The sequence below is a fragment of the Streptopelia decaocto genome (assembly GCF_964273445.1).
Source record: "Streptopelia decaocto genome assembly, chromosome: 5".
NCBI lineage: Eukaryota > Metazoa > Chordata > Aves > Columbiformes > Columbidae > Streptopelia > Streptopelia decaocto.
The window spans coordinates 9,407,066-9,433,041 of NC_138659.1; the positions used below are offsets into that span (position 1 = coordinate 9,407,066).

The 25,976-nt window shown below is 39.9% G+C and overlaps 1 protein-coding gene across 2 annotated transcripts in view; it reads left to right on the top strand.

Annotated features, from left to right (window-relative positions):
• The window catches only part of NEGR1 (neuronal growth regulator 1), a 224,834-nt gene that overhangs the window by 184,953 nt on the left and 13,905 nt on the right, over nt 1-25,976 (top strand). Inside the window, exon 7 of one of the 2 annotated variants that reach the window (XM_082053836.1) lies at nt 8,077-8,226. The exons of the other annotated variant lie outside the window; for it this stretch is intronic. Within the exon in view, the coding sequence (XP_081909962.1) occupies nt 8,077-8,198 (122 nt within the window). The 3' untranslated portion in view covers nt 8,199-8,226. Of the gene's footprint in view, nt 1-8,076; nt 8,227-25,976 lie in introns of those variants that run through there. 2 annotated transcript variants of the gene reach the window in all.

A 25,976-nucleotide genomic window follows, 5' to 3' on the forward strand; every position in this document is an offset into this window, starting at 1 on the left:
CTTCAGTATTTAAGCAAACAGTTTGACAGGTTGGGAAATGCCATTACTGACATAATTATTATTGATCTCTACAACTGCCGAAAGGACATTGTAGCACGGAAGGTGTTGGTCTCTTGGGCTGTCGGGCATTGGAACAGGCTGCCCAGGGCAGTGGTGGAGTCACCATCCCTGGAGGGGTTGAACAGATGGAGATGGGGTTCTCAGGGACATGGGGTAGTGCCAGGGCTGGAGGAATGGTTGGACTCGATGATCTTGAGGGTCTTTTCCAACCAAAATGACTTATGACTCTATGATCTGAAAAACGTGTGTGCTTCTATTGTGTCAAATGTCCTGTAATTTAGAGATTGCTAAAAACCCACGGAGATAGCGATGATCTCCACAGCCTCTATTTACATTTTTCTGAGAGCCGCTACATGTTCCTAAGCACCTGAACAGTTTGTGAGCTGAAGAAATTTAGAAAGAAAAAACATTTTTTCTTTTTCCTGCAAGAAAGCCAAAAATAGGTTCAGAGAGATAAAACTGAGAGCTTTTTCTGTGAGCTCACACTGTAAACATTAATGAACCTCTGTATTGAATCACAAAAGTAACAAATGCTGAGGTGTTTCAATCAGTATCTAAGATAGAGGACTCTATTAATAAGAACAAAACATTTAATGTTAACTTATTGGGGATGTTAGGAAGAAAACAACAAATCTAACGAAGTAACCACACTGTAAACTAAGGCACAGTACAACATAGCTTTTATTTATTTAGCCAATAAAATGTACCCATCAGCCCCTTTGCTGATGCTATTGCTGAGCTTTCCATGGAGCTGCGAGTGTGCGAGAAACCGTCAGGCTGGAGATACAAACTTTGGAGCAAGGATCCAAAAATGTCTTCTCTAAATCAATAGAGACTTTAGTGCTTTTAAAGCTGCAGTTTCATGGCTCAAGGTAGTTCTATGCAGTTCTGTATCTTCTTCTTCCTTTTTTCTTAACCTAGAGTTGAGTTTAAAAAATAGATTCCTGCTATCATCAGAGCACTATATTGTATAAAGCATGTCTGGTTTAAAATAGTACTTTTAGTCAGCGAGTGGTTGACATTTTAAAGCAAGACAGCACTTTTTTCAAAATAATAAAATGTTTTCCCTGAATGTAGATTCCTAGACTAGGATGCAACTTGAAAAAAGAGTTAAAGTTTTCCTGCACTCCTTGTCATCATCCTGTCTGAATTTCAGACACATGGTTCTCCTACTAAAGAAATTTTGCAGCCAGTCCACTGCTGTTAGCAAACCAAAGGCTTGTGCTTGACCTTTCTGCATTTGCTCTCAACCAGGAGCCGCTGGAGCTGCTCCCGGGGTCTGTAAATATTATTGCACAACTTGGGGGCAACTTGGGCAGCTTGTCACATCCAGAACATGCCAGTGCCGAAGCAAGGGAGAGTGGCGGTTCAGCTCTCAATGTCTGTGGTCATACCTGTTCTAAAAAATACCCTACAAGCCTGCATTACTTTAAATAAAATCCCCAGTCCAGGGACTGAAACCGTTGCTCCCCCGTTTGTAGATTTTTCTTGAACAAAAAGAATATTTTCACACATTTTCTCTTAGTGTATCAGCTCATCACAGAGCTGCTAATGATGCTTCATTTGTCGATGCTTCATTTGTGCTCAGTTTGCCCAGGATTTTGCAACTGGCACCTGATATGGTGTTGCAGGCAAGGACGGAGTGAAAAGAAATTGCCCAATTGAATAAATATTTGCACAATATCAAGCAAAGCAAAGGCTGGGAGCGGGTTATTTCCACATGCAAAGCAATGCAATAACGCGCTGCTTGGGAAAATCACAGCTCTGGCTGAGGGATGAAGCTGGCCTCAAAATGAACGGGTTTGAATTTGTCATGTGTAAATCCAGGCTGAGAGGAGGATTTCTGACCCTGAGAACTGCTGGGTTCTGCAACAGTTTTCAATGGGGGGAAGGGAAAGCCACCCAAATTATTTTGGCAATGAAGGTTGGTGAGTTTATCAAAGGGATTTATCCTCAGGGTTAAAGAAGTGAGCTGAAATCCTCAGGTCTGCTCCACATAAAAAATAAAAGTCAAAAAAGATGCAGCTCACATGTAAAACTCCCTTTCTGCTGTTCCAATGAACATTTTCCTGCAAAGCTCAACAAAACCAGGGATTTTGTGCTGGTTCGATTTTATTATCTTGCTTACGAAGTGGGGTGTGTAGTTGGCATCAACGAGAACTGGCCTGGGTCTAACCCTCCCTTGTGTCCTGTGCCTAGCTGCTCGCACTTCTGGATTGCTTTGAGGTGATTTGCAGTGGTTTGCCTTTAAGAAAAGTCTCGTTTGCCTTTTTGCAGATGAAGATTTATTTCATTTTCAGTATATTAGAAGTATCCAGTTTGTTTTGCATATTAAAGCAGTGAGAGGTGATGGCGAGAGGGTCGTTGCAGGCACTGTGCTGAGCTGGGGCTGCAGGTACAGCTGCAGGCTGTTTTCTTCCTAACATCCCCAATAACTTGGCTCAGACGGGTTCAGGTGCCTTTGGGATCCGGAATGGAGAAGAAGATATTTCTGCTTCCAGAAATAACGTGTTAAGTTCTTGCATACTAATGGCATGTGTATAATATGGTCACAGTAGTTAATGTATGCAACAAGGTTGTGAGCTGCAGCAGGACACCGACCTTAACGAGTTGTGCTAATTCTACATTAGACGAGCAGCAGCAAAGCCTGGCTGCCACCCCTTGGCCAGCTCGTCCTTGCTTCGGGTGCCAGCTTCTGAGGCAAGGCCCCGATATGTAAGCAAGAGGTAATATAATACTTTAAATTTCACTGCCTTGACCAGGAAAAAGCTGTCGAGCCTGACAACAGTTATCGCAGGCTGATATATCTCAATCCCTTGCGGGAGATGATAAGTCAGTCCTCTGAGAAGCACATTATTTTGTTTATTTTAACACGCTGATGTGTGTGCTTGGAGCCCCTGTGTTCTTGTCGGCTATTTGCAGCAGACTTCTGTTCTTTGATCTCAGATTTAATAGCTCCCCGGGCAATAAATGCGTTTCCTTCCCTTGGGTGTTTGTACGATGACTTGTTCTATAGTTCAGCTGGGCACTGTTTGTTGCCTGTTACACCTATTTTCCAACACACATCTCTACCAAATGAAAACCAGTTGTGTTTCTCTCTAACTCATTTGTAACTGGAATAATCGACATTAAGGTTCAGTGTTGTGTTTCTCTCTTTTTTTCTCTGACTTGTGGCATTATGTGACTCTCTGTTACTCTTGGAAAGTTCAAAGTCAAATCTCATCATGTGCTCCTTTCTAAACTCCAGATAGAGATGTGCAGCCTTAACTCCAGCTTAATTAAGTCTCCTTTTTCAGAGATTTTAGATGTTTTATGAATTTCATCATGACATTGGCACGTTTCACCATGTAATTTATAGAGATTTGTAATGATTCATTTGATAGGCATTGTCTGTGGATTTCAGTTCATCAGGGATCGGTAGAACTATAATTACGCTGTAATTATTAAATAACTTATTCACAAATTGCTATGCCGGTGAAAGCAAATATCAGAGCAGCATCTAGTTCTAGGCAAGTGTTATGTATATACAATGATCACGGGGATGGCGGTGCTTTCATTAAACACACTGGTAGTGCTGAGATGAGGCAGGAATGTCTATAAATGAGAAGCAGAGTTTTATTCTGTCAAGTCTTGTCTATGCCCATGTTCCCAGGGCTGGAAATGTGGCTCTCATGTACCAGGACTTGCACCCTCACAGGGGGACTCCCTGTCTGACCCTTCTTTAATAAGATTTATTTGGAAATTGTGCTCTGCTCCAGTGGAATGAACTATTCATGTCAGCCAAAGCATAAATGCACAACGCAATTCTGGTTCCTCTGGCTGCACCAGAACAGTGTCATTGGCATTTCTGTATTTGCAGAGGTTTATTTAAAAAAAAAAAAAAAAAAAAAAAAAAAAGATAATAATAAAAAAGTATTTTTTGAAAAAGCTATATCATGTCAGTATAATTTAGCGTGGCAAGATTCCAGAGAAAAAGCCATTTAACAGCATTAGCAGTTGCGGGCGTGCTGCTGTGTGCCCAGAAAGGAGGTCGTGATGTGGCACAAGTTGTGCTGCATCTCTAATGTGTATTTTACCTTCTTTACTCTCAGAAATATAGTGACAGTTGTGCAGATGTAAAGAATGACCTCTGAGAACAAGAATATAATTATTGGAAGTTGGAGCAAAGCTAATCGTATATTTCTGAACAGCAGAAATGCTAACAGATTTCCAGATCTACATTATTCATGAGCTTCCTATTTATACATATAAATGAAAGACCAAGCTAAAAGGATGCAGACTACTTTGTCACTTCTTCATTTTGTTATGGTCTCAACAACTGTGAAAATCATTAAAGCAGCAAAAATCTGAGACAGGAAATAAGGACTTATGAGCAAATATTGTTTATTCTTTATAATTCTATAACCTGAAAAACTAAATTAAAACATTGTATTTCATTTAACTTTTGTGATTTGGCACAATTAAAATGTTGATAGGAAATAGAAATTCAATCAGTTTCTCTGTTTGCTTGGCCCAGGTTCTGCTGCCTGGGGCAGGCTCATTAGCAGCCTCATTAGCCTCCTGACACCCGCAAAGTTCAGTTCAGTGGAGCAGCCTGGGCACTGAGTTTACTGTCTGTCCCTGGCACTGAGTTTTCTGTCTGTCCCGTTTCTTTGTCCATTCTGCAATTTGTTTTTTTGCAGTGCTGTTCTGTAAACTGGGTTTAGAAGAGCAAGAAAGGTTGGTTAAGCATTTAGAGATCATTTCCAGAAAACTCCTAAAATGCTCTATTTTCTCTTCCACGAACAGAGCCATTCATTTTCCTCCATTTGTTTTAATTAGAAACATGCAATTTACTTTAAGGTTTTTCCTTTGACACTAATCTCTGCTTGGCAGAGTGTGTGTCCCCAGGAGGGAACAGTGGGCTGAAGGACAAACCCCAAGGTCCATTCTGAGCCAGGCACTCAGGCGACACAGGGGTGGGTTGGATACAGCAGGAACCTTTCAAAAAATGTCCCTTAACTGGTTAAAATGGCTTTTTCTTTTCCTTTTGGGCACATGGGCTGCCATGGGTCTGGCTGCAGCTGTGCATTGAGAAATCATAGAGTCACAGAATCATTTTGGTTGGAAAAGACTTTGAAGATCATCAAGTCCAACCATTAACTGTTAATTGAGATGCTTTGAGTGTGCAGGGGATGGGGTATTCATCAGTCATATCCTCCGTAGCGCCTTTCTGATAAAAGTTACAGGAAAAAAATTGCAAAGCACATGGCAGACTTCACAAATGCAGGATGTCCGCAGAGATTGCGAATGAGTTGTGCCTTTATTGGGTTTTATTTTTGATAGTACTCGACCGTATCTTGTAACTGGATGCACAGCGCGGAGAGAAATGCTTTTGCATTTGAGATCAAACGAGCACAATTGAGGGATTTCTTAGGGTGCAAAAGTGCTGTCTGAGGTTTTCTGTGTTTCAAAAATTGTTATATTTCATAAACTGCATGGAAAGGCCTCTGTTTCTTTGGAAAAAAAAATCTTTATGTAGCTGTACAAAGAGTTAAGGCAGTTTCATTGTTTAAATTTAATTTTCAAAGCTGAAAATTTGAATTATTCATTTATTCAAATTTAATTTTGTTGCTTGAAATTTGTTGCACTTTATTTTTTACTTTTTGAATAGTTTAGTCCTTGTAAATACTCATGCAAAGATATACCAGTGATGGGGACTGTAAACCTGTGGGTATATTTTTGTGATGCTCAAAAAGCAAACTGCAATATGAATGGGTACTTTTGCCCAAATTCCTTTGCCTGGGATAGATTTCCCTGATTTATTCATTCCCTCAAGGCATTCCTGTGAAAGGAAAAGCCTTGAGCATGTACCAACGTGTTATAGATGCAAAACTGTTCTGGTAGTTGGGACGGAAACTCTGTATTCTTACTGGCAATAATATCAAATGCGTGACTTTGTTTTAAGTATTATTTTTAATGTTTTGAAGGGAAATATAATTTTTCCTTATTAGTTGTTCACACACACCCCCCCCCCAATTAAATTAAAAATATTTATCTTTTACTCCATAAAATAGTTAATCCTACATAAAATATGATGATTCCTCCTGGAACTTCTTTAAAAATTAATTAAATAAAAAAACTTTAGTAGATTCCAGAGTAAAAACAATGTGTTATTTTAGTATTTTTTGTTGATTTTTTTTTTTAAACAAGAAAATCAAATTCCATTAGAATTTTAAGTAAAACTCTAAATTCATCCTGTTACTTTTTGCTTGCCAGCCAAGAGCATGTGCTCCACAGAAATGGATTTCACGGAGTGCTCTTATACCGAATGTCATTGGATTCCTTTCACAGGAATGCACTAAATGTGTCAGTAATGTGGTTTTCTACAGGCTTCAAAATATTTGAGTATTTATTGAAAAACTCAAGGAAAAGCAAGTACTGTAGGTGTGGAGCAGTGAGGATTGCTGGAGGATGGAGTGAGTAAACTGCTCAGCAATTTCAGGTCTTCAATTCAAGGTTAATAATTACGTTTTTTTTTTTTATTGTCTTGTAGACATTGAGTTATTTGATACTTAGCATCCTGTAATAAAATAAACCATTACCAGGCAATTAAGGTGCAATAACTCAAACCTGTAAAAGAGCTCAAAGTGTAATTGCAAAATATTAATGGTAAGACACTGAATAAATTAAGGTCATGTCTCTATCCAATCCACTTACACTTTCCATCCAAAAGATTTATTATTGAATATGTTTTTCCCTTTACCATTGTACTCAGTCTCTGGCTTACCTGGGCTTAAAGACCTCTATTTCAAAATGAATCTTTAATATTTAACAAAGCTGATAAAGTCTAGGGGAGATAAGATTAAATAAGCCTGGTTAATTATCAAAGGTCATAAATGAAAATAGTTGCAAGGGGTTTTTTAATTAATCAATGTGTTAATATTTAATTGCCAGTTGTATTTTGGGCCAGTTATTGATTCCTCCAATATATGAGAATTCTAAATATTATTACAGCAAAATCCAACCATTTTTCTGCTGCAGACTCATGTGAAACAAGCGTTTTGTATTTTCCTGCTACAAAACGCTCTTCTCCTGATCTGTGGGTGTGTTCGGCTTCCTCAGGTCTAGAAATTGTGCTCTCATTAGATAAGATGTTATTGATATTGAGTAAGCACCTACCCCCATCCTCTAGTAAAATATGTCATAAAGTTGTGCTTTCTCTCACATCGTGTGAGTAAATGTCATTCGACAGTAATTATGAATATCTAATCATCCCTTTTCAAATCATTTGTATTTATCTTAAGAAAACTCATGGGATTTTAAACTGAATTTAAATTGGGAAACAGTTTAGAATGTTGATGATTAATAACTAGACTGCAAAATACTAGAAGAAAATAGATTAATGTTAAAAAGAAAAAAAATAGAATATATGTCAATGTTGTGGTTTTGTCAAATTAAGGGTGTGTCTTTTCTTGATTTTTGTACCGCACTTCTCAGTCTTCCCAAGAAAATAATATTGAGCAGAATGGATTTCTGTGCTCTTGTGTGTGTCATATCATAAAATGGGATTTCAAGAAACATAACTTGTTAGCTAAAGGCAACCGGAGTTTGTACCAGTAGTCATTTCACATATGGGATCAAAATATCTGAAGAATGGCAGAAAGCAATGTTACAATGTTGAGGGCTACAGAAAACAATTAAAACATTTCACAGTTTCTATTCATCATGGTTATTGGAAAATAAGTTAGACTTTCTGTCACCATAATAGTGAAAGATACAAAGAATTAATTTATATCTCAGATTTGTATAGCATTGTTTTTTATTCTGAAAAACAGGATTAGAGTGTGGCATATGGCTTTACTCATAATAAAGAATATTTTTCATTTTTTTAATACCAATATTCTCCTAAAAGTATCAATTGCACAACCAAAACAATTTAATTTTGGACCAGCTGCAGAGTGATAAAATAAGATATCTTTGTGACCACAAGCTGGGTTCACAGTTTAACTCGCGACTGCTCTTTACTGGCCCCAGTGATGGGCTGGTGCTCGTGCTGGGAAAAGACTCCACAGAACTGCAAAGAGCATCATCATTTTTACATTGCTGAAGAACTATCCTTCCCTAATGGATCAAAATGGTCTTTCCGGAGGCATTAACATCCCCTGAGAGTGACAACCAACGTTTTCCACCAGCTCCAGCATCTGCAGAATGTGTGGCCACAGCCGGAGATGCTGGTGAGTGGGGATGGAACTGGGGAGCTCTGGGCTGGTCCCTCTCTCAACATGGAGCAGTATTGGATTGGTTCAATGTCAACAAAAGTCTGTGCTTTGTGCGTTTTAAAGACCTTTATTTGTAAAGATATCCTTACAGTCTTCATATGCTGGGAAAATATATATATTTTATATTTTTAATATTGTTATTATGAAATTAATTAGAACATTTAGAGCAGAACTGGGCTTCAGAAGTGGCGTCATCCACAGAGAAGCTTTCTTTTCAATTACCTTGAAGGAGATCACTGTTTCAGGGCAAAACAATCTCTACAGGCTAAGAACACCAAGTGCCGAGTCCAGTTGCTTCATGTGTCTTGTCATTGCAAATTTATTATGAAAAAAGTTACTAAATTCTCTTACATAAAATGCAGAGACAGAAACCAGCAGATGAAGACTGGGGGGGGGGTGGGGGTGGCAAAGTACCAGAAATGGGAATGTTGTCAAAAGTTTATGTGGGGGCACGGGTGAAGGAAGGGGAATGAGAATAAATAACAACCACTCTTCTCTTAATAATGACAACTCTTTTCTCAGTAATGGCCACTCTTCTCTCCTTTGTTTTCATACCAGGACTCTGCGAGAGAGGAGAAGGAAGGCGTGCATCTGGTGTGGTCCCATGGTGCTCCAGATAACTTCAAACTTCATATTTTTTGTATCTTCATCATTGTCTTTCCCTTCTTGGACAGACTGTGACTGTGCTAGTGCTGTGCAAATAAATTAACTTGCAACACCAAAGAAGTTTCAGTTACTGCATCTTTGTTACACGTCGTGAGCGATTTTTGGTTTTACTAAATTTCTTGTTAGTTAAAATTTATCTTAAACTTGCAATGTGTGAAAACTTGCAGTATTTGCAAGTGCAGACTGAGATTTTAGTAGTTTGTGTTTTTTTTCCTTTGTTGGCAAATCCCTCTGAGACTGCAATGGTTTGTAACTGTAAGCATTGTGCAGCAGGTTAAGATCTGTTACATTCCTGAACCCTTTCCACAGACTGCAGTTTAATAGTGAAATTGTTTGTGTTACTGAAGTAGTAAATTCCACAGGAGAAAACATATTTTGGAAAATACTCTTTGTTGGAGAAGCCCTAGCAGTTACTCTTCAGTGTAATTACCCAGAGCTATGTGTGGGTCACGATACTCTGTCCATGGGCTGATGGACTCCAGGTTTGTGAGCGGAGAAGTGGCTTTGTCAGCAGGGATGGGTGAGGGACCAGGCACAGCTCCTGGAAAAGGGTGTTTGAACCAAAGAATAATTATAACTAGTAACGAGGTATCCGTCACTGTAATGCCTGTGCATTTTTAAATGGAAAGAGATGAAAAATTCCTGGCACGTATCCGTGGGCAATTCCATGTCAGCTTTTTACTCTGGTGGTTGGGGAGATGGGAGGAGGAGGTGGGTGCCTGCCTTGGGGTTGGTGTGGATTTGTCTGAGAAGCAGAGGCTCGTAGGCTGGTTTTCTGCAGGGAACAGACTGAAACAATGTGTTGTTTACTTTTGCTCCGTTTTTTGCATTTTCTTGGTTAAAAAAAGGTTGGTTTACGCTATCTGGGTGCCAGGACTGGGAGGACGCCAGGGTTGGTGGATCTCTGCCCCCGGTACCGCAGGCTGCTCTGTCCTGTAATCCCTTCCATAAACTACGGGAGTTTGCTCCTGGAAGGAACTGGTTTCCGAATGCATTTGCTCCTGGTTTATACCCATTTGCTCATGCAAACAGGAGCTGGTGAATTACTTGGTTCTTTAATCATATACTAGGTAATTTTCTAGGCAAATAATTACATGTAATTGGCCTCTGGTAAACTAATAGCCAGTCTTTATTTACTTGCTTATTTTTACCTGCCTGTATCCTTTATTAGTTCCTTCCACCTTATATTTTTCTAAGGCCCGAATGCCATGAAGTTGTCGCTGTGTGTGCTTACCCTCCTTGAACATATCCGTAATTCTCTGTCCTGCTGTACCTGCTGTCTTCCCATCCCCATGAAATTACTGTTGTTTTGGTAATTTTATGTGCAAACATATTTAAATCCCTCTGCCCTGAGTATCCTGAGCTGATTGAATTTTGCTTTAACTTTGGTCTGGCAATTTCCATTTCTATTTTGTTATTCAGAATGCCATCTTTTAAGATTTCACTGAAACTGAAGTAAAAAATTATTCTTAGCTCCATGCTCAATTTCTCTACCCTACCTTTGTGAACAGAGGTGCTTCCATTTTCCTTAAGATACCTTTGAGGCTGAAGAGTTTTGCAGCAGGTTCGCTGTTGTTTCCTTTCCAGGGTATCGGGGCAGCTCCCACTCCAGCCCTGCTCTGTTGGGCTTCCCAAACGTAGCTTCTTTCTGGCCAGTTCTTTTTGTTCCTTCTAATTGTCCACCTTGTGCTGTGTCACCTTTCATGAGGTGGTTTCCCATTTTAAGAGGTTTTCTCTGCAAGCTTTTGTCTGCCTGGGGTCAGTAAGGAATGTCTAGATCCCATCTTTTTCCTTTTGGTAAAAGGCAACACTAAATGTCCTTGACATTAAGCTGCTATTCCTCGTCCCAGCCGTCTTTCATAGCTTAAATTCTCCAAAGGTTTCTCATTTGAGGATTGGAGCTCTAGTTGCAAGTCCGTGGGTTTATTCTTCCATTTTATTTAAACTCCCTCAACTGCTGACCCTAACTCCAGATTATTTCCAGCAGCCAGATCTAGCATATGCTCACCACCAACAACCAAAACTGATTTAAAAGAGCATTGCATTTTATTTCTTCCCATGACAATGTGGTACAGAAACCCGCACACCTTACCCCACATTTCCCTTTCCTCGCCCCTGCAAAGCACTGGGCTGGTACACCAGGACCTGGAGGTACATTTCTCTGTTTAAAAACTCTAGTTGTCCCTATCAAAATCTGACTTTGCAGATAAAAAGGTTTCCTTGTGTTGTCCCAAGTCTTTACCTTTCTCAAGGTAATATTAACCCAGACAGTTAGTTTAACCCATGCTTTTATCTCTTAATTCTCTGTATTCCATCCCAGGGTAGGACACAGCACTCTATTTGCTGTCCTTTGTGTGCATTTACTTTGTTTTGTTTTTCTTCCTACACAAAGTTGCAAAGTTCTCCTGAACTTCTCCCAACCTTCTCCCTTTTTCTTCTCAAAGCCACCCTAGTCAGGGATGCAGCCTCAGCCCCAGATGGTGACAATCACCAGTCCCTGGATGTCCCAACCCTGCTCCAAATGTCACTCCATGACTTCCATGGTTAGCAGTGTGTGGCAGCACCTCTAAAATGACAGGACAGGGGCTTCTAATTCCAGACTTGCTTGTCCCAAACCGTCACTGTGACATTCTGCTTTCCATGGTGACATCTCTGGCAGCATCCCCAACATTCGCCATATGGTCAGTGCGGCATCTGTAAAGAGAGCTGAACCTTAAAAGGCAGCAAAATGTACATTTGCATGCACTTTAGAAAAAATTAAGCTCTGCTTAAAAATACTGAGATGCCGTTGGCTCAGGCTTGCCTGGGCAGAACCCACGATTTGGAAGGTGAAGGATCCTGCAGCAGCAATACAGGCGGCACAAGTCAGGAAAGGGCAGACAAGAGGTGATGTGAACACACAGCTTTTCCTCTGCTTTATGAAACCGATCTATTTTTCTATTACACTTTCATGCTTTTTTTTTTCCACAACTGCCCTTGAAAATTTGAGTGATCCTGATATTGTAGGATTAGGATCCCAGAAAAATCAAGCACAGATACTGCCATTCTTTCCTACACATCCCTGCCTCCCAGTGTTACTAAGACATTAATATATTTTAATTTTCATGAACCAGCCTAGCGTGCTTCTAGGGAAACGAGCTGGTTTTGTTTTCCCTCTCTAGACCAGAACAATTTAATGAATAAACATTTGCAAAGAGTTTTAGAGCTCAAAACTAGAAATTTATCCATCTTTCCAAATCCTTGGTCTAATAATGTATTTAAAGAATCAGACTTCTGCAAGAATAATACATGATACTAGTGCCTTTGTGTTCAGTCTTAGTGATACTACGATGCTGTGACTTTATGCTACCTTAAGCACCTACAATTAGGTCTAGATCCAATGTTTCCAGAAGACTCACAGTTCTAGTGAAATCCCTCCTGGTTTGGGCATGGTATTTTGCCTCTTATTAAAAGAGTGTACTCATTCAGTATGTTAATTTACTTGATTGTTGCAAAGACTGTTGTTCTGCAGCATGAGGAACCTTTTCCTTTATAAGACACCATAGCAACAAGAAGGATTGACTCCTAAAGTCACAACAAAAGGATCCTGTTATTTTAGGGTAGCCAGGAAAATAACTTTTGTCAACATTTTACAATGTATTTGAAGCAAAGGTGATAATTATACATTAGAAGCGAGATGTAATTTATCAACTGCCCCTGCACAGGGGTAGGGAACCTCCATACTCAGCTATAAACCTTTTTTATGTTAAAGACTGCTCAGGATTTCACCAGCTTTCATGGATTTTAAATTACAAAGAAAAACATAAAGCTGGAGTAATACAGCTGAAATTCCATTTTAGTTTAAAAATGTCATTTGAATTTATCAGTGTCAATGATGTATTTGTCAAGATGTCCAATAAATATTTTTAAGAAAGGAAACATTCCATCTATATTAGCAGAATTCTTAGCATCGTTAATTTGGTAAACAAACTTCATAACTTTTTGTTTGGGAAAATATTTGTCTGTTATTTTGCTTATAATCATTTCTGTATCATATTAACCTGAAAAGTAATTGTAGGGAAAAAAACGCACAATTGGATGTGAGTGGAGCGTGTTCAGCTGCTACCTGCATATCCATTGTTGTCAACTCTCTCACATTTTTTTTCATTAGTTTCTTGTTATAGTCAAGATATGGTCAAGGATCTTTTGTGCTTGATAATTTTGTTAAATCTTCTTTATTAAGAGTATTGAATTGCTGCACTGAGATGGTAGCTTGCTTCTGTGCAAGACTGATTGGGACTGGTATTTCATTTTGCATAGCACTATTCAAAGCTAATAAAAAGGCACACAATAGTGAATTTTAAAGTGAAATTATAACGAAAAGCCACAGGTGATTATTTTTTTTCTTTAGACTGAATGCAGGAGCATTGTGCTCTTCTTTTAATTTTTCTGTTGTTTGTTTTGGTTGCCCCAGGTGAAGTAAACATCTTCAAAATGTCTTTGATGTTTTTGATAAATGTTGTCTTCTGGAAAGCCGTCAATAATTAAAAAGACACGCATTTTTAAAAGTTCACTAAAGCACAAAACTATTACTTAAACACATTCTTTGTTCAAAATTGTTACTTTGACCCATATTCCTCATGTGAAACCACCTTCAATGACAAGAGCAAAACCCCCTTTCTCTAGGGAGGTTTCAGCAGGAGAAATGGTTGGGAGCTTGAGAGCCCCACGGGTGGCTTTGCCAAAGGGGCAGGCAAAAATATTCCGCGTGTGATGGTCCCGATGTTGTATGTTGGTGACACTCAAGTGAGGTTGCTGGGAAAAGGGGGACACTGGTGTGTAGTCCCAGGCAGAGAACTCTGGGCGATCGCGTGTTTGTCACAGGCCTGTGACCACCAGCCCAGTTGTTGAATAAAATTGTCGTGTCTGTTGCATGACTGTTTGCTGTCTCATTCTGTATTTGTCTTCCATGTGTGATTAACTCCCAAATGTTCTCTTTTTTTTTTTTTTTTTCCTTTTCCCTTTTTGTAGAAATTATTGAGCCTACTACCTCTAGTCCTGTCTCGAGCCCAGGTCAGTACCACACACGTTCACCCAGTCTGGTTGGGTACTTTTGCTCAGGGACCCATCACTGATGCATCGCCATGTCGATAACCGGAATCGCGAATGGGCAGCGTGGTTGTGGTAGTGCTGGACTGTCTCCTTCCTGTCTTTGTGCATTCGTTGGTTTGTGTTCCCTCCAGGCTCCATCTGTTGTCGTCTTCTTAAATGTCCCCTTTTGAGAAAACCCCTCCCTGCATCTCTGTTTTTCTCCCACCCATTCTCTGCCCAGGGCGATGCAGTGGGTGTGCGCAGGGTGATGCAATTGCTGTGGTTTTGGGGTAACCTGACTCTTCTCTGGTGTTGCTGTAACCATGAACGTTGGTTTGAGGCTTACAGAGCTGTCTCATCGCTGAAGGACCTGTAGCCTGGATCCAAGACCCCATTGGGAGGTCTGTCTGGGTTTAGGGTGCCAGCAGGTGTTCCTGGAAAGCTGACAAGCCTGACCTTGTGCTTGACCTGGCTGTTCCTGGTGATTCCCCATTTTCTTTGAGGTTTCCCATTGGTGCTGCCCAGCAGGACACCTGCGGGGGGCTGGTCAGCACAGGCTATTGAACTGCCCAAGGCTTGTCAGAAGGTGGCACTGGGCCAGCCTGTGTCAGTGTTCTCAGCCACTCTCCAAGGGGTTCGGAAGGGGTAAGTCATGATTTTTCTTCAGGCAAAACCTATGTGACATGTACTTTTATTTCCTAATTAAGCTAAAAAGACTAGAAAAACTACACCAGAAAGCCATAGCAATTGAGATAATCTATTCCCCACTTAAAGATGCAGATTAAACAGAGTTAAAAAAAAAAACAAAACCAACAACTAGGCAGCAGACTGATCCACCCACCTTGAAACATTCAGGAGCAGAAAGACAAGTGTATAAATCTTTGGTGCTTTTAATTAAAGGACTTATGAAGGGCAATCTCTGGTGTCCTCTGCGGAGATGCTTACTGTGCATAGCCTGCCTGTCTGCCTTCCCCTGTGTCCTGGGAAGGAAAAGCAAGCTAAGAAAGTATTTTTATAGCTAACAGAAGCCAGGAAGAAGAAAAGAATTGTGGATGATATGGCAATCGTGCAAAGTAGTGATAGGAGAACCTTGGTCTGCGTGTGGTTTAACTTTGGGATTTGTACTTGTCTGAAAAGTCCCCTTGGTGTGATGCTGTTCCTCTGTTTGAGGAGTGATGGTTTGTACTGTGTGGTTACGGCTGGAATGGACTCGAGTAATGTTTTGGGGTTTAATCTCCATAGGTAAGTGCTACAACACTGAAACATAGTCTTTTCTCACTCTAAAAAAATTGATGTTCAAGTAATATGGCTTTGAGATGTGTTTCAATTCTTGGTGGCTACAGAAATTTCCAACAAATGAGCAAAATTATTTGTATTTTTTTAAGCCACTGCGAACAGGATGGAGATGAGGGAATGGAAATGAATAGCACCCTTTTATAAAGATCCCTGTCTTAATTCTGAGAGCACAGTGTTAAATAGGGAGGTCTTTTTCCAAAATACAGTAGGAAATTGAGACTCTGAAAGCCTTTGAACACAACAGAGGAAAAAATTAGAAGAAGCAAAAGTTGCAATAGATATGAAACTACATGAGCCAATCCAACTTCAAATGACTGAGGAAAGAACTCCGAGGTCAGTGTGCAAATGAAAAACAACATCTGTTCCCTTGAAAGACAACAAGAAGGGTTATTTTTAAAGAAAAGCTCTCAAAATTGTGTCCTTCCTCCTGGAAATCAGCACTGGTATCAGCAGTGGCATTGCCATTGAAATGTTCTGTTTGCCTTATGTAATTAAATAACGCTGTGCTAGTCCCTCTACTTTTCTAATTTTAGCCTGGTAAATAGCCGGATAATATTGTCACTATTGCTACCCAGTAATACAGCTCAGAGACAATTAAAAAGTTTCCAGAGTGTGAGAAACAGGGAGTCCCTGATGTGTTGCAGCACCAGCAGAGAAGACAGTAGGTTGGGGTGGGAAATGGTGGCAGAAACCCCAGTTTATTTGTCTGTAGCTGCTTATGACAGTAAAATAAGATGTGCAGCTGTGTTTAAAGTCATCCTGGGAGGCTTTAGCAGCAGCGCCCATCGGATTTGTTTGCTCTGTGTTCCCTCATGCAGGGGCAGGAACACAAAACATGGATAGTCATCTAGAAACTCCTTTTTCCTTGTGTCTTGCATCAGTCAAAATACAGAGCGTCGCCCTCCTTCTTACTTAATCTGGGCTTTGTAGCTAGTTGGTTCATTACTACAATCATTTACATCTTTGTGGCATTAATGGATGTTTTTCCTGGAAAAGGTTTTGCTGCCAGGAGATGGATCCTTCTCCAGTGTTCCAATGTTGAGCCAAAGGTAATGAAGAAACCCAAAATGGAGTCAATATTTAACTGCAGATAGATGAGGGAGAATTGCAGGCCAAGGATCTCCCAAAAAATCAAGGTAAAAGACTGACAGGATGTTCAACGTTATCTTCACTGATAGAGTTTTCCAGGATCTCTCTTAAAGCCCAAACTAGGAAGTTCCTTTTGTAGAAAGCGAAGAATCTGTAGTAATCCCAAAGATATTGAAACCACATTCAGTGGAGATTTTAGTCCAGCTCTGCACAGTATCTTCAAGAATTCTTTTTCATGGTTATTAGTGTTTACGAGTATAGGTATATGGAATGAGTCGTGTAAAAGGAAAGTTTCACTGGCATCTTAAGGTTCTTAAACCTGCCTCTGACTCCAACAGGTCACTTTGCTTATCAGGCACCTATTTTCTCAGTGGTGCTTAAGCAGTAGGTAGCCAAAGAGAAATATTAATAACCCCTGTCTAAACACATGAAATTTGGCACTGATTATGAGGTTCCAACTTTTTCTCTTCCTTTTATAGTGCGTAAACTCTGTCAGCATTGAAATTGGTGCATACGAAAGACCTTTTGTCTCATGAATTTTCCTTCCAATATTCAGTATGATTACTCTAATCAGCTGTTTTGACCTTCTGTTGTTAAAAATTATTTATAAGACGCATGTGTAAGATTTCATTACGGATTTATAACCAATGCAAAACCAACACTGTGCTTGAGAGCACAGTGATAAACTTGTGCATTCCTGTGCTGGAGCCCTTTTTTACAGCTGGGGGTTTACTTTCTCAATTTTAAGTGGCAATGCTTAAAGCATGTAGAATTAGCTACAAAGTTAAAAGATTGGGGCCACAGTTAGTGTCTATTTTGTCAGCCCCTGCCAGGAGCTGTAGTTACTTACAAATCTTTCATCCTTCAGCGTAATTAGTTCACAGGCGGCGGCTTGAAATACCTTTGAAGATGCTGCCGAATTCTTAACACTGACTAAATAAGGAACAGTGACAGGTCAGAGAGAATAATTGAGGAATTTTCTTTAATTAATGATTCCACATGATATGAGGCACTTTTATAAAAATTGGGAGCTGGAGACAGGAGGACTGTGATTTAATTTTCTCAGGAACAAAAGCGAATGTTTGAATGGGCAGGTTGGACAACTCCTTCAACTTCACTTCTCCCTGATGTGCTTTGCTGCCTATCTAGTATGTTTTATTACAATATGTATCTAGTATGTTTTATTACAATATGTATCTAGTATGTTTTATTATAATATGCCAGAATACCAAATAATAGCTAATATCCAGCAGGCTCTATGTGCTTCATAGGAAACATGTTGCCCTCTCCCCTCCCCATCCTTTTTGTGTTCTTACATAGTTGAAATTCCCATTTTAATCAAGAAATGACTTGCATAAGGAAAATCCATAGGGCAGGACTCTGAATCGTAGAATTTATGGTGTTATTTCTTTCCATTAGTTTTGTCTCTAAAGAAAAGAAAAATCAATATGTCAATCTTATTTGTTAACTGTTGTAAAGCTTTATGTTCATGAAGTATTATGGACATTTTTGTCGCATTTCAGAACTCCAGGCAGAAGCTAAATCTCAGCATAGTTCTCTCTGCCAGGAAGAAAGAGTTTACGTATTTGCCCAGCATTATGCATCTGCATGTTATCCAGCATGCAATGTGTTGCTGTAGGAACACGCAGTAGAGCAAGGCGGGTTCTTAAACCAGGAATGCTCAGAATTATATACTGGCTGCACTGGGGGAATAACTGCCTTTAAAGTATTATATTCATCTGCTGTTCCAAACAAGTTAACTTTCCATTTCTAAATCATTCTGTGAAAGCTGCATCTTCAAGGTAAATATGTGGAATTAGGTAAATGTTTCTGTTTATGTAAAATGCATGTTTCAAATAACTCACAGTGTGTGCTCAGTGACGTTCTGAATATTTAAAGACTATATCATTTCAGGAGACTGTTTAAACACAGTAAATTCATAAGTATGTTATTCATTGCTTGCTGAATAAATGCATCATTTAATATCAAAAGAGCTACTTTCTATCCGCTGAAAAATAGGATTAGAAAATAGGTCATTTTAGTCCATTGATTTCTACTCTCCAAACCACTATGTAAAATGCAAGCACATTTTTTTCTGATAGTGTATTGCCTACTGTCTAGGGGGATTTCTGTATTAATGAGTGTTTCCACAAATGTGAGAAGCCCACTTAGGAGGAGAAGCTGCTCTGACACTCACCGGTTTGTTTAACCAACAAAATCCAGGGTTTCACGTAGAAATGAGAATGCCAGAATATTTCAATATACATAATGTGCATTGATTGGTTTGCTGAAATTTCACATTTTAAGCAAGAAATGTTCTTGGGAAAAGCCAGGGAAGCAGTGCATGGATATCTATAGCTAATAAACTAATTTCTGTAGTCTATGCAAGGGGCGGAAGGCAGACAGGGATGCTCAGCACACCAGCTGCTGCTGGTTTGGTGTTTGGCCCTTTCTCCTGGTGACAAGCGATGAGCTGCATCTTGGGGTCACTTGCTGGGCTTCTGGCGGATGTCACTGCTGGACAAGTCTTGGCTCTGAGAGATCTGTGTCCTTGCTGTTGTGGTTTACCATTGTATGAATTAATTTATGGTACTGTAGATGGCATCAGCATTTGCTGTCAACCAGCGTACACTGTGTAGGAACCCGTACACCTCCTGGGTACGTGGAAACCTCTTTCCAGTGCAGTGCTAACTTCCCACAGCTAATGGCATCTTAAAAAATGCAGTTTAGTAAGTGACAACATAGAAAAAATGTGTGAGTATCTTGGTGCACATCCTCGTGACATCTCCCCCTCTCAGTTAGGCGGTGGTATCCGATGGAGCACAGGACCTGGCAGGGATGGGCTCCCCGGGACAGCGCAGGGTGTCTGGGCTGGCAACATCTGTGCTCAATTAGGTTCTTCATCTCTGGACGTGATTCAGGCCTGTGCTCCCAAAGTATGCCAGGAACTCAGCACAGTGCACATCTTCCAGCTTTGAACACTGCAAGGCATGGTAGAGCTGCTCTGAAAGGCTCGGATATAAGGACATGTTCTGGTTGAGAAAAGAGAAGTAGGAGATTCCAGAATGTGATTCATTAGCAAAAAAGGAGCAGTCTTTGTTTTTATTTATCACAGAAGGGTATGTTTTATGTGAAGGTTTTATCAGCCAGAATTGCTTGACTGCAGTCATTCTTACAGGAATAAATATGCATATATCCATCTAGATGAGATTTGTAGCCATGTGCAGAAATTTAAAATGTATATATAACTCTGTATCTATAACTTGAGGGAGGGTCCAAACTCTGCGCAGAATATACAAGAGCCTACAGCTGCTTGGAAAGGATCTGACAAACTTGGGTTGTTAAGGGAGGGAAGGCTTGGGGGAACAGGGGGCTTGTCAGAAAATGCCTATTTGAAATCTCCATGAACATGTCAGTTTTAAAGAAATTCAAATAAAAGCCTGTTGAGTTTTGAGTGGGAAAAAAAAAAATAATCTGGCTTTCTTCCAGGCTACCCGTCTCGTTCCAGGCAACACTTCTTTTCTTGTCTTTTCACTGTCTGAGTTTCTCACCAAATGGAAATTGCAGTTTCTTGCCAGCTGCATCTAGAGTATCTATGCAACATGGACATTTTGATGCAGTTGCCAGCAATATCTCCAGCTAGGGATGAAAACCGACACCCAGAGATAACATAGGATCAGCCATTTGCTTATTCTGAATCTAATGTTTAAAGGCACACCTTTGCATCTTTACCTTTCTGTACTAAATACTAATCACAAGGCTCAGTCTAACAAGCTGGTTTTGGTCCTTCTTTAAACTTCCTAGACGAGAGCTTAAGGATGCTGTCAGGCAATCCAAGAAAGACTCTGTAGTGTGTTTTTCTTCCAATAGTCTCTTCTGGGTTGAAGAAAGTAGAGCAAAAGTTCATAAGTAAAAACATGATAGCTGGGCCAAGTCCACATCCTTCAAACAGCATGTTGATAAAAGCTTTACACAGCAGCTCTGAACAAATATTATTTTATCATGAAGTGTCACTGCTCCCAGGAGTGGTACCATCTTGGCTTCAGCCTTCTTTAGTGCAGAACTACACCATTATTGAAGATGGACCTTCCTCAGAGTAGGAACTGCTTCTGAGGCACAAATACAGCAGTGAGGGCAGTGGAGCAGCCCCTGAACATTCAGGGCAGCTTAAACAGGCTTTGACTTTGAGCAGAGATCCTTCACTCGTGGAGCATAGAGTGACGAATAAAACAAAGGTGGTGTGCTCAGAGCTGGACCAGAGCTCAGCATCTAGCCTACATATTTTATATTAGAGACTCAAGACACTTGCACAGTATCCTGCTATACTGTGACCTTTGCTTTCTTCCAGGCCTGGCTGCTAGTGAGGAATTATGACCTGAATACCAAAATTTAAAAATAAAAATAAATACAGGGCAACCCTCAATGTGAGCATGGCAGTGCCAGAAGTTTGTATCTCTGAGAAGCGAGTCTTTGTATGAACCTCACACCTACTTAGAACACACCACATCAGTAGAAGGAAACTCGTTAAGAATTCAGGCCAAATATACCGTATGCTATTCTGTTAATCCGGCAAGCTTTATAAGGAAAATTCAGTTCGTAGTTGTTCCTGTGCTTTGACACCTGTTCCTGTGCATGCGTTTCCTTAAGTCCAGATTTTAACTGAGCCCCTGAATTTTATGGTGCCACAAAAACCCATGGAGCCATCTGGTTAAGGTTTTAAAGTTATTTTCCATTAAGATAAATGTTTTACTGTTTTTCAACTGCCGAGTCAGACATTTTCATGAGAAAAAGCTTTAGGCATTAGGCAGCAAAAGAGTAAACCAATGGATGGGTGGCACCCGCACCCTGCACCCCCCATATGGTACCTCATTGTGATCGGTGACATTGGGTGACACTGGGACACTCAGCGATGCCGGTCATTCCAAACACCCAGACGAAATTATTGACTTTGACATCTTTTGTACGTCCTTCTTCTCATTTTCAAGGTGTATGACTCAGCTCGCAGTTCTCTCTCAGTTGTACTCCACAATGGCAGGAATGCATCTCTTTCACTTGAAAAAAGAAAAAAAAAAAAAAGATAGAACTTATTCTTAATATCTCTGATTGCAACAGAAATGATTACCTACCATTCAGCCTCCTTATTCAACAAGCACACTATATAAAACTACACTGAATGAGTTTTCTGCCAAACTGAGGCAATTCAGTGAAAACTCCGTTCTGAAAGCTCAAGAGCATGTTCACTCGAATGAACGGGGTATAGATTTTATAATAGGAAAACAGCGAGTAATTTGAATAGTCTGCAGTAAATTGTCAAAGCGAAGCACTCTGGTTATAGAGACATTTCAGGAATAAGTAATGCCAGCAATGTTGTTTCTGAGGTTTCCACTCCTACAGTCTCCAATGTACAGTCCCGTTATTTCATTTTAAAGGAAGGCGGAGCTGTGTTGTACAAAGAGGTGGAAATCCTCACCCTGTTCAATGCAGATTATCACTATCAAGGTCTCAGTCAGTTATTCAGAAAGTTTTAGTAGTTAAGGGTTATACACAGAACAAAGTAGGAAAAAAGAAAATGATTTATGGAGCAAAACATATCTTTCTACCACATGTCTCAAAGACCATCAGAGGTGATTTTAAAGGCATCCAAGTCCATCCATGTCTTCCCAAAAGACAAACTTTGTTTTCTGTTTCAAAGTGCATTTTAATGGGGAACATATCAGTGGTCATCCTCAGGCCAGGGCTGGAGGGGACACGGTGACACCAAGCAGAAGGTTCAAAAGGTGCAGGTGGTGGCAGAGCCATCCTGAGAGTAACGCACCCCACACATTCATCTCCTTCCATTATTCAGCATTAATTGGGAAGAGACCTCCCACAGAAGCACTGACGCTTTTTTTTTTTCCTCGCTATCTCCATCGAAATATTACATAAATTGACAGAGATTTTCAAAGCCCCAAGTCTAAGCAGGAGCTTCACACCTAAAGCTCTCAGGCAGTTTTGAAAAAACTATTTTTTTATTTTTCCTGCATATTAACACGTGCAAAGCTGAGCCCTAATGTCTCCAAAATCCTCCAGATAAAGCTGAAAAGTGAGTGGGGAAGGCTGGTGCAGGAAAACCCTGCAAACCTTCATCAGCAGAGCCACAAGTAACTCATCACAGGGATGGCAAACCAGAGAAATTGAACAGCATATTCTAACACAACACCCATGGCTGAAGGATGGAAATCTGAATATACTTTGCAAAAAAGAAAATCTGCACATTCATGAAAAGCACCAAATACTTGGTTAGATTACATACACTTTCTGTGAGTATAATCTACTTTTTGTGGATGGACTTGACGTGATGTTCGTTAAGTTCTCTGAGCTCACAAACGGGTCCCAGAATTAAACCAGCAGCTCTAAAGCAGCAGCTTCTGCCCTTGCACAAACAGGAATCCCTCTGCCTTAAGGGTTAAAGCCTATCACAGATGGGGGTGGATGTATGGGAAATCCATGGGCTTACAGCAGTGCTGTATAACATGCACCTATTTAAATTAATTGAAACTAGGACTTCATAGCTGGGCACACAGGAGGGAGGGTCAGAGCTCCACAGTCACAAAAAATAATTAAAATAAGCCATCATTTCTAGAGTCAGTGAATAGATTTACACAGTCTGCAAGCTTCTCTTCTTGCTCCTAGAATCAACATCTTGCAAGGAATGATAACCATAGGCACAGAAAAGATACTTGGGTAGCTGAGTGAGAATAGCTACAGGTGGCATTTCTACATCGAAAAGAAAGAAATAAGTTGTTGAAAGGAAAAATCTGGTTTGCTAAGTCCTGCTGTGAAAAGGATTCATTATACCCAGAAAGTTAAGCATATGTTAACGCTGAAAGGAAGCGATTGTATGCTGATAATTTGCAGGCTGGAGGTGACCAGAGGTTCAAGTCTGTTCCATCAGCCTCATGTCCTACCCAACAGGCAAAGTGTCTTAATGGGGACAAAGTGACGGGGGAAACGGACGCCTTTCCCAGAGTCAGCGGCAAGATGACAAACTGTATGTTCAAAGTGACAAATCTTTTAATTAAAATTTACAAGTGGTTAAATACTGTTTGACCCAAACGGAGTCAGTTCTCATGAATCAATTTTGGAGGAGGATCTGGGCTTTTCAGCAAATCGATAGCTCACAGCTACAGAACCTGGACAGTCTCCACGTTCCTCATGCGGGAGCCCCTGCACTGCCTGCTGCTGGAGAAAAGAGCTCAATCAACTTGAAAAGTAGTCACAATTTTACTCAGGCAGTGTTTGAACACTCTCAAGTTTCATGAATAGTTAATGTCACGTCAAGGGTTCAAGAAAAACGCTCTTGTATCTTAAGAGCAAATAGCTCAGGTTTTGATGAGTTATGTTTTTCCGCTGCAGACACAGGCCAGTGGAAATTGCAATCATTTTTCATGAAAAGGCTTGGTAGTTTTTATTACAGGAAAGTAAGGGTGGCCATTGCATTTACTAACTAATGCAGTAAATGTAAAATTGCCAGGGTAACACGCTTTTTTTATTTATGCTGCTGAGCACATAATGTGCTGGTTGTTTCATAAAAATATATATTAGGGGAATTTCACACGCCAGCAAGCTGTAGATCTCTTTTATGTATATGACTTATCCCGTGTCCTTCTATTTAAGACAGAGCCCATTACAGAGTACAAGATTAAGCAGTATTGACATCCAAGACAAACTCGAGAGATAATACCCATCTAGTCAGTTATAATTCAATGTGGCACTACACTTTAACTCTCCCAGAATTAGTAAACACATTGACTTTGTTATTATTTCATTCATCACCTTATTATAATAAAAGCACTGTTGACGGTTAATTGATTGGCTATTAGGGTGGTTCAGCAGTAGCCTTCCATGGATTCCTTTTTTAAATATACCTATAAATATACCTATAAAACCAGAGCAGTTTATACCCTAAACAGAACCATGACCAAGAGAAACCCCAAAGAAATGCTTAAGAAAAACCAGCAGAATAAAAAAATGCCCCTTTAGAAATGATCTGACAACTACCCCACTGGAAGTTTTGTCTAAAAGTTGTCAGCTCCTCCAGCAAAAAAGTTCCTTTCTCATACACAGTCACCAAAAAAAGGCAAGAAATCATGTACTGACCTGTTTAACTCAATATCCTTTGTCAAGATCAGAAGAATGATGTTGAAACTGTCCAGTAACTGTAAAGTTCAGTGTAAAATATCACCATTCACAATGCTATATGACATTGCCTCAATGTAGCAGAACCAACAAAATCTCCATGATATATGAGCACTATCAAAGTTTCCCAGTGAATACGTAGATTTAATGTGATGCTTAATTCAAGAGCTTATTTACAATGTCACACTTCATTTTGAGGAAAGTGATTCTGACAACCGATCGTTAAAAATACAGAAAAAAATGTTTTAGAAAAGGTCAGAAGTACAAATATTTTACATATTAACTACTAATAAATTCATTTCCTCTAAAAGTTGGAAGGATCAGCAAATGTCTTCAAAGCTATTTACAATATTTCAGCATAAGATCCAACCTCTAATTACCAATGTAAGTTGTAAATAATTGTCAAGTATGCAGATGAGCCAAAAATTCTATCAAATTAAAGTAATTAGCTCCCAAGTCAAATTTTTCTGTCGCATTAAAATGCTTTTCCTTTTCTCAAATGTGACACTTACAAATGAGGGCAACATTGTCGGAGAAGCAGTTATTGTAGGCTGCCAAAATTATGTGCAGAAGTGCCCGCCAGCACACGGCACACATGTGACTTTCAGAACGACCTGTGTTTCTCAAGAATTGATTTTATAACTCCAGAGTTTTGTTAGAGCATCACACTTCTGAATTGCAGCAATTTAATACATTTTTAAAAATCTAAAATAGTCTTAAAAAACATAAGTTTAAAATAGAAAGCCTGTCAACAACAACAAAAAAAATAGTAGATGTATGTGCTTCAGTGTACATTCCACTACAGATACACAAAAAGTCACCCTTCTGGATCAAAGCTCAGGAGATGGATGCGCCAGCCACATCTCCTCACCAGAGCTCGGCTCCAGGACCCACAGTGCAAGACCTGCAGCTGCCTAATATGCTGAGTTCACATGAATAAATTCAATAGAAATCAGTTCTGATATCAATTATACAGAAGCAATGGAGGGCTTTAGTAGCTACGTCATTTAGAAAATTGATCTGAAAGTGATTTCACAGTTCATTCTCAACAGAAGATCTTCTTTTCTCTTTTCTACAAGTTTTGAGGTTTCCCATATATAAACACATGGAAGGTAAAGAGTTTTCTCACCAAATCCAGGACAAGGAGGACAGTTTGGGAGTTGTACATCTGCCTTTTGGATTGCAGCTTAAAATACATACTAATTAAAGCTACCCCCAGTTTCAGTATGCAGCCAGAGGGTGCAGAGTTTGCCCTTTCCATGCCCCATCCCATGCAAACACAAAAGTTCTTGCACCAGCTGCTCGGGCTCCGGTGCAGATTGACGTGACGCCTCTCTACAGAGTCATACCTCAAAC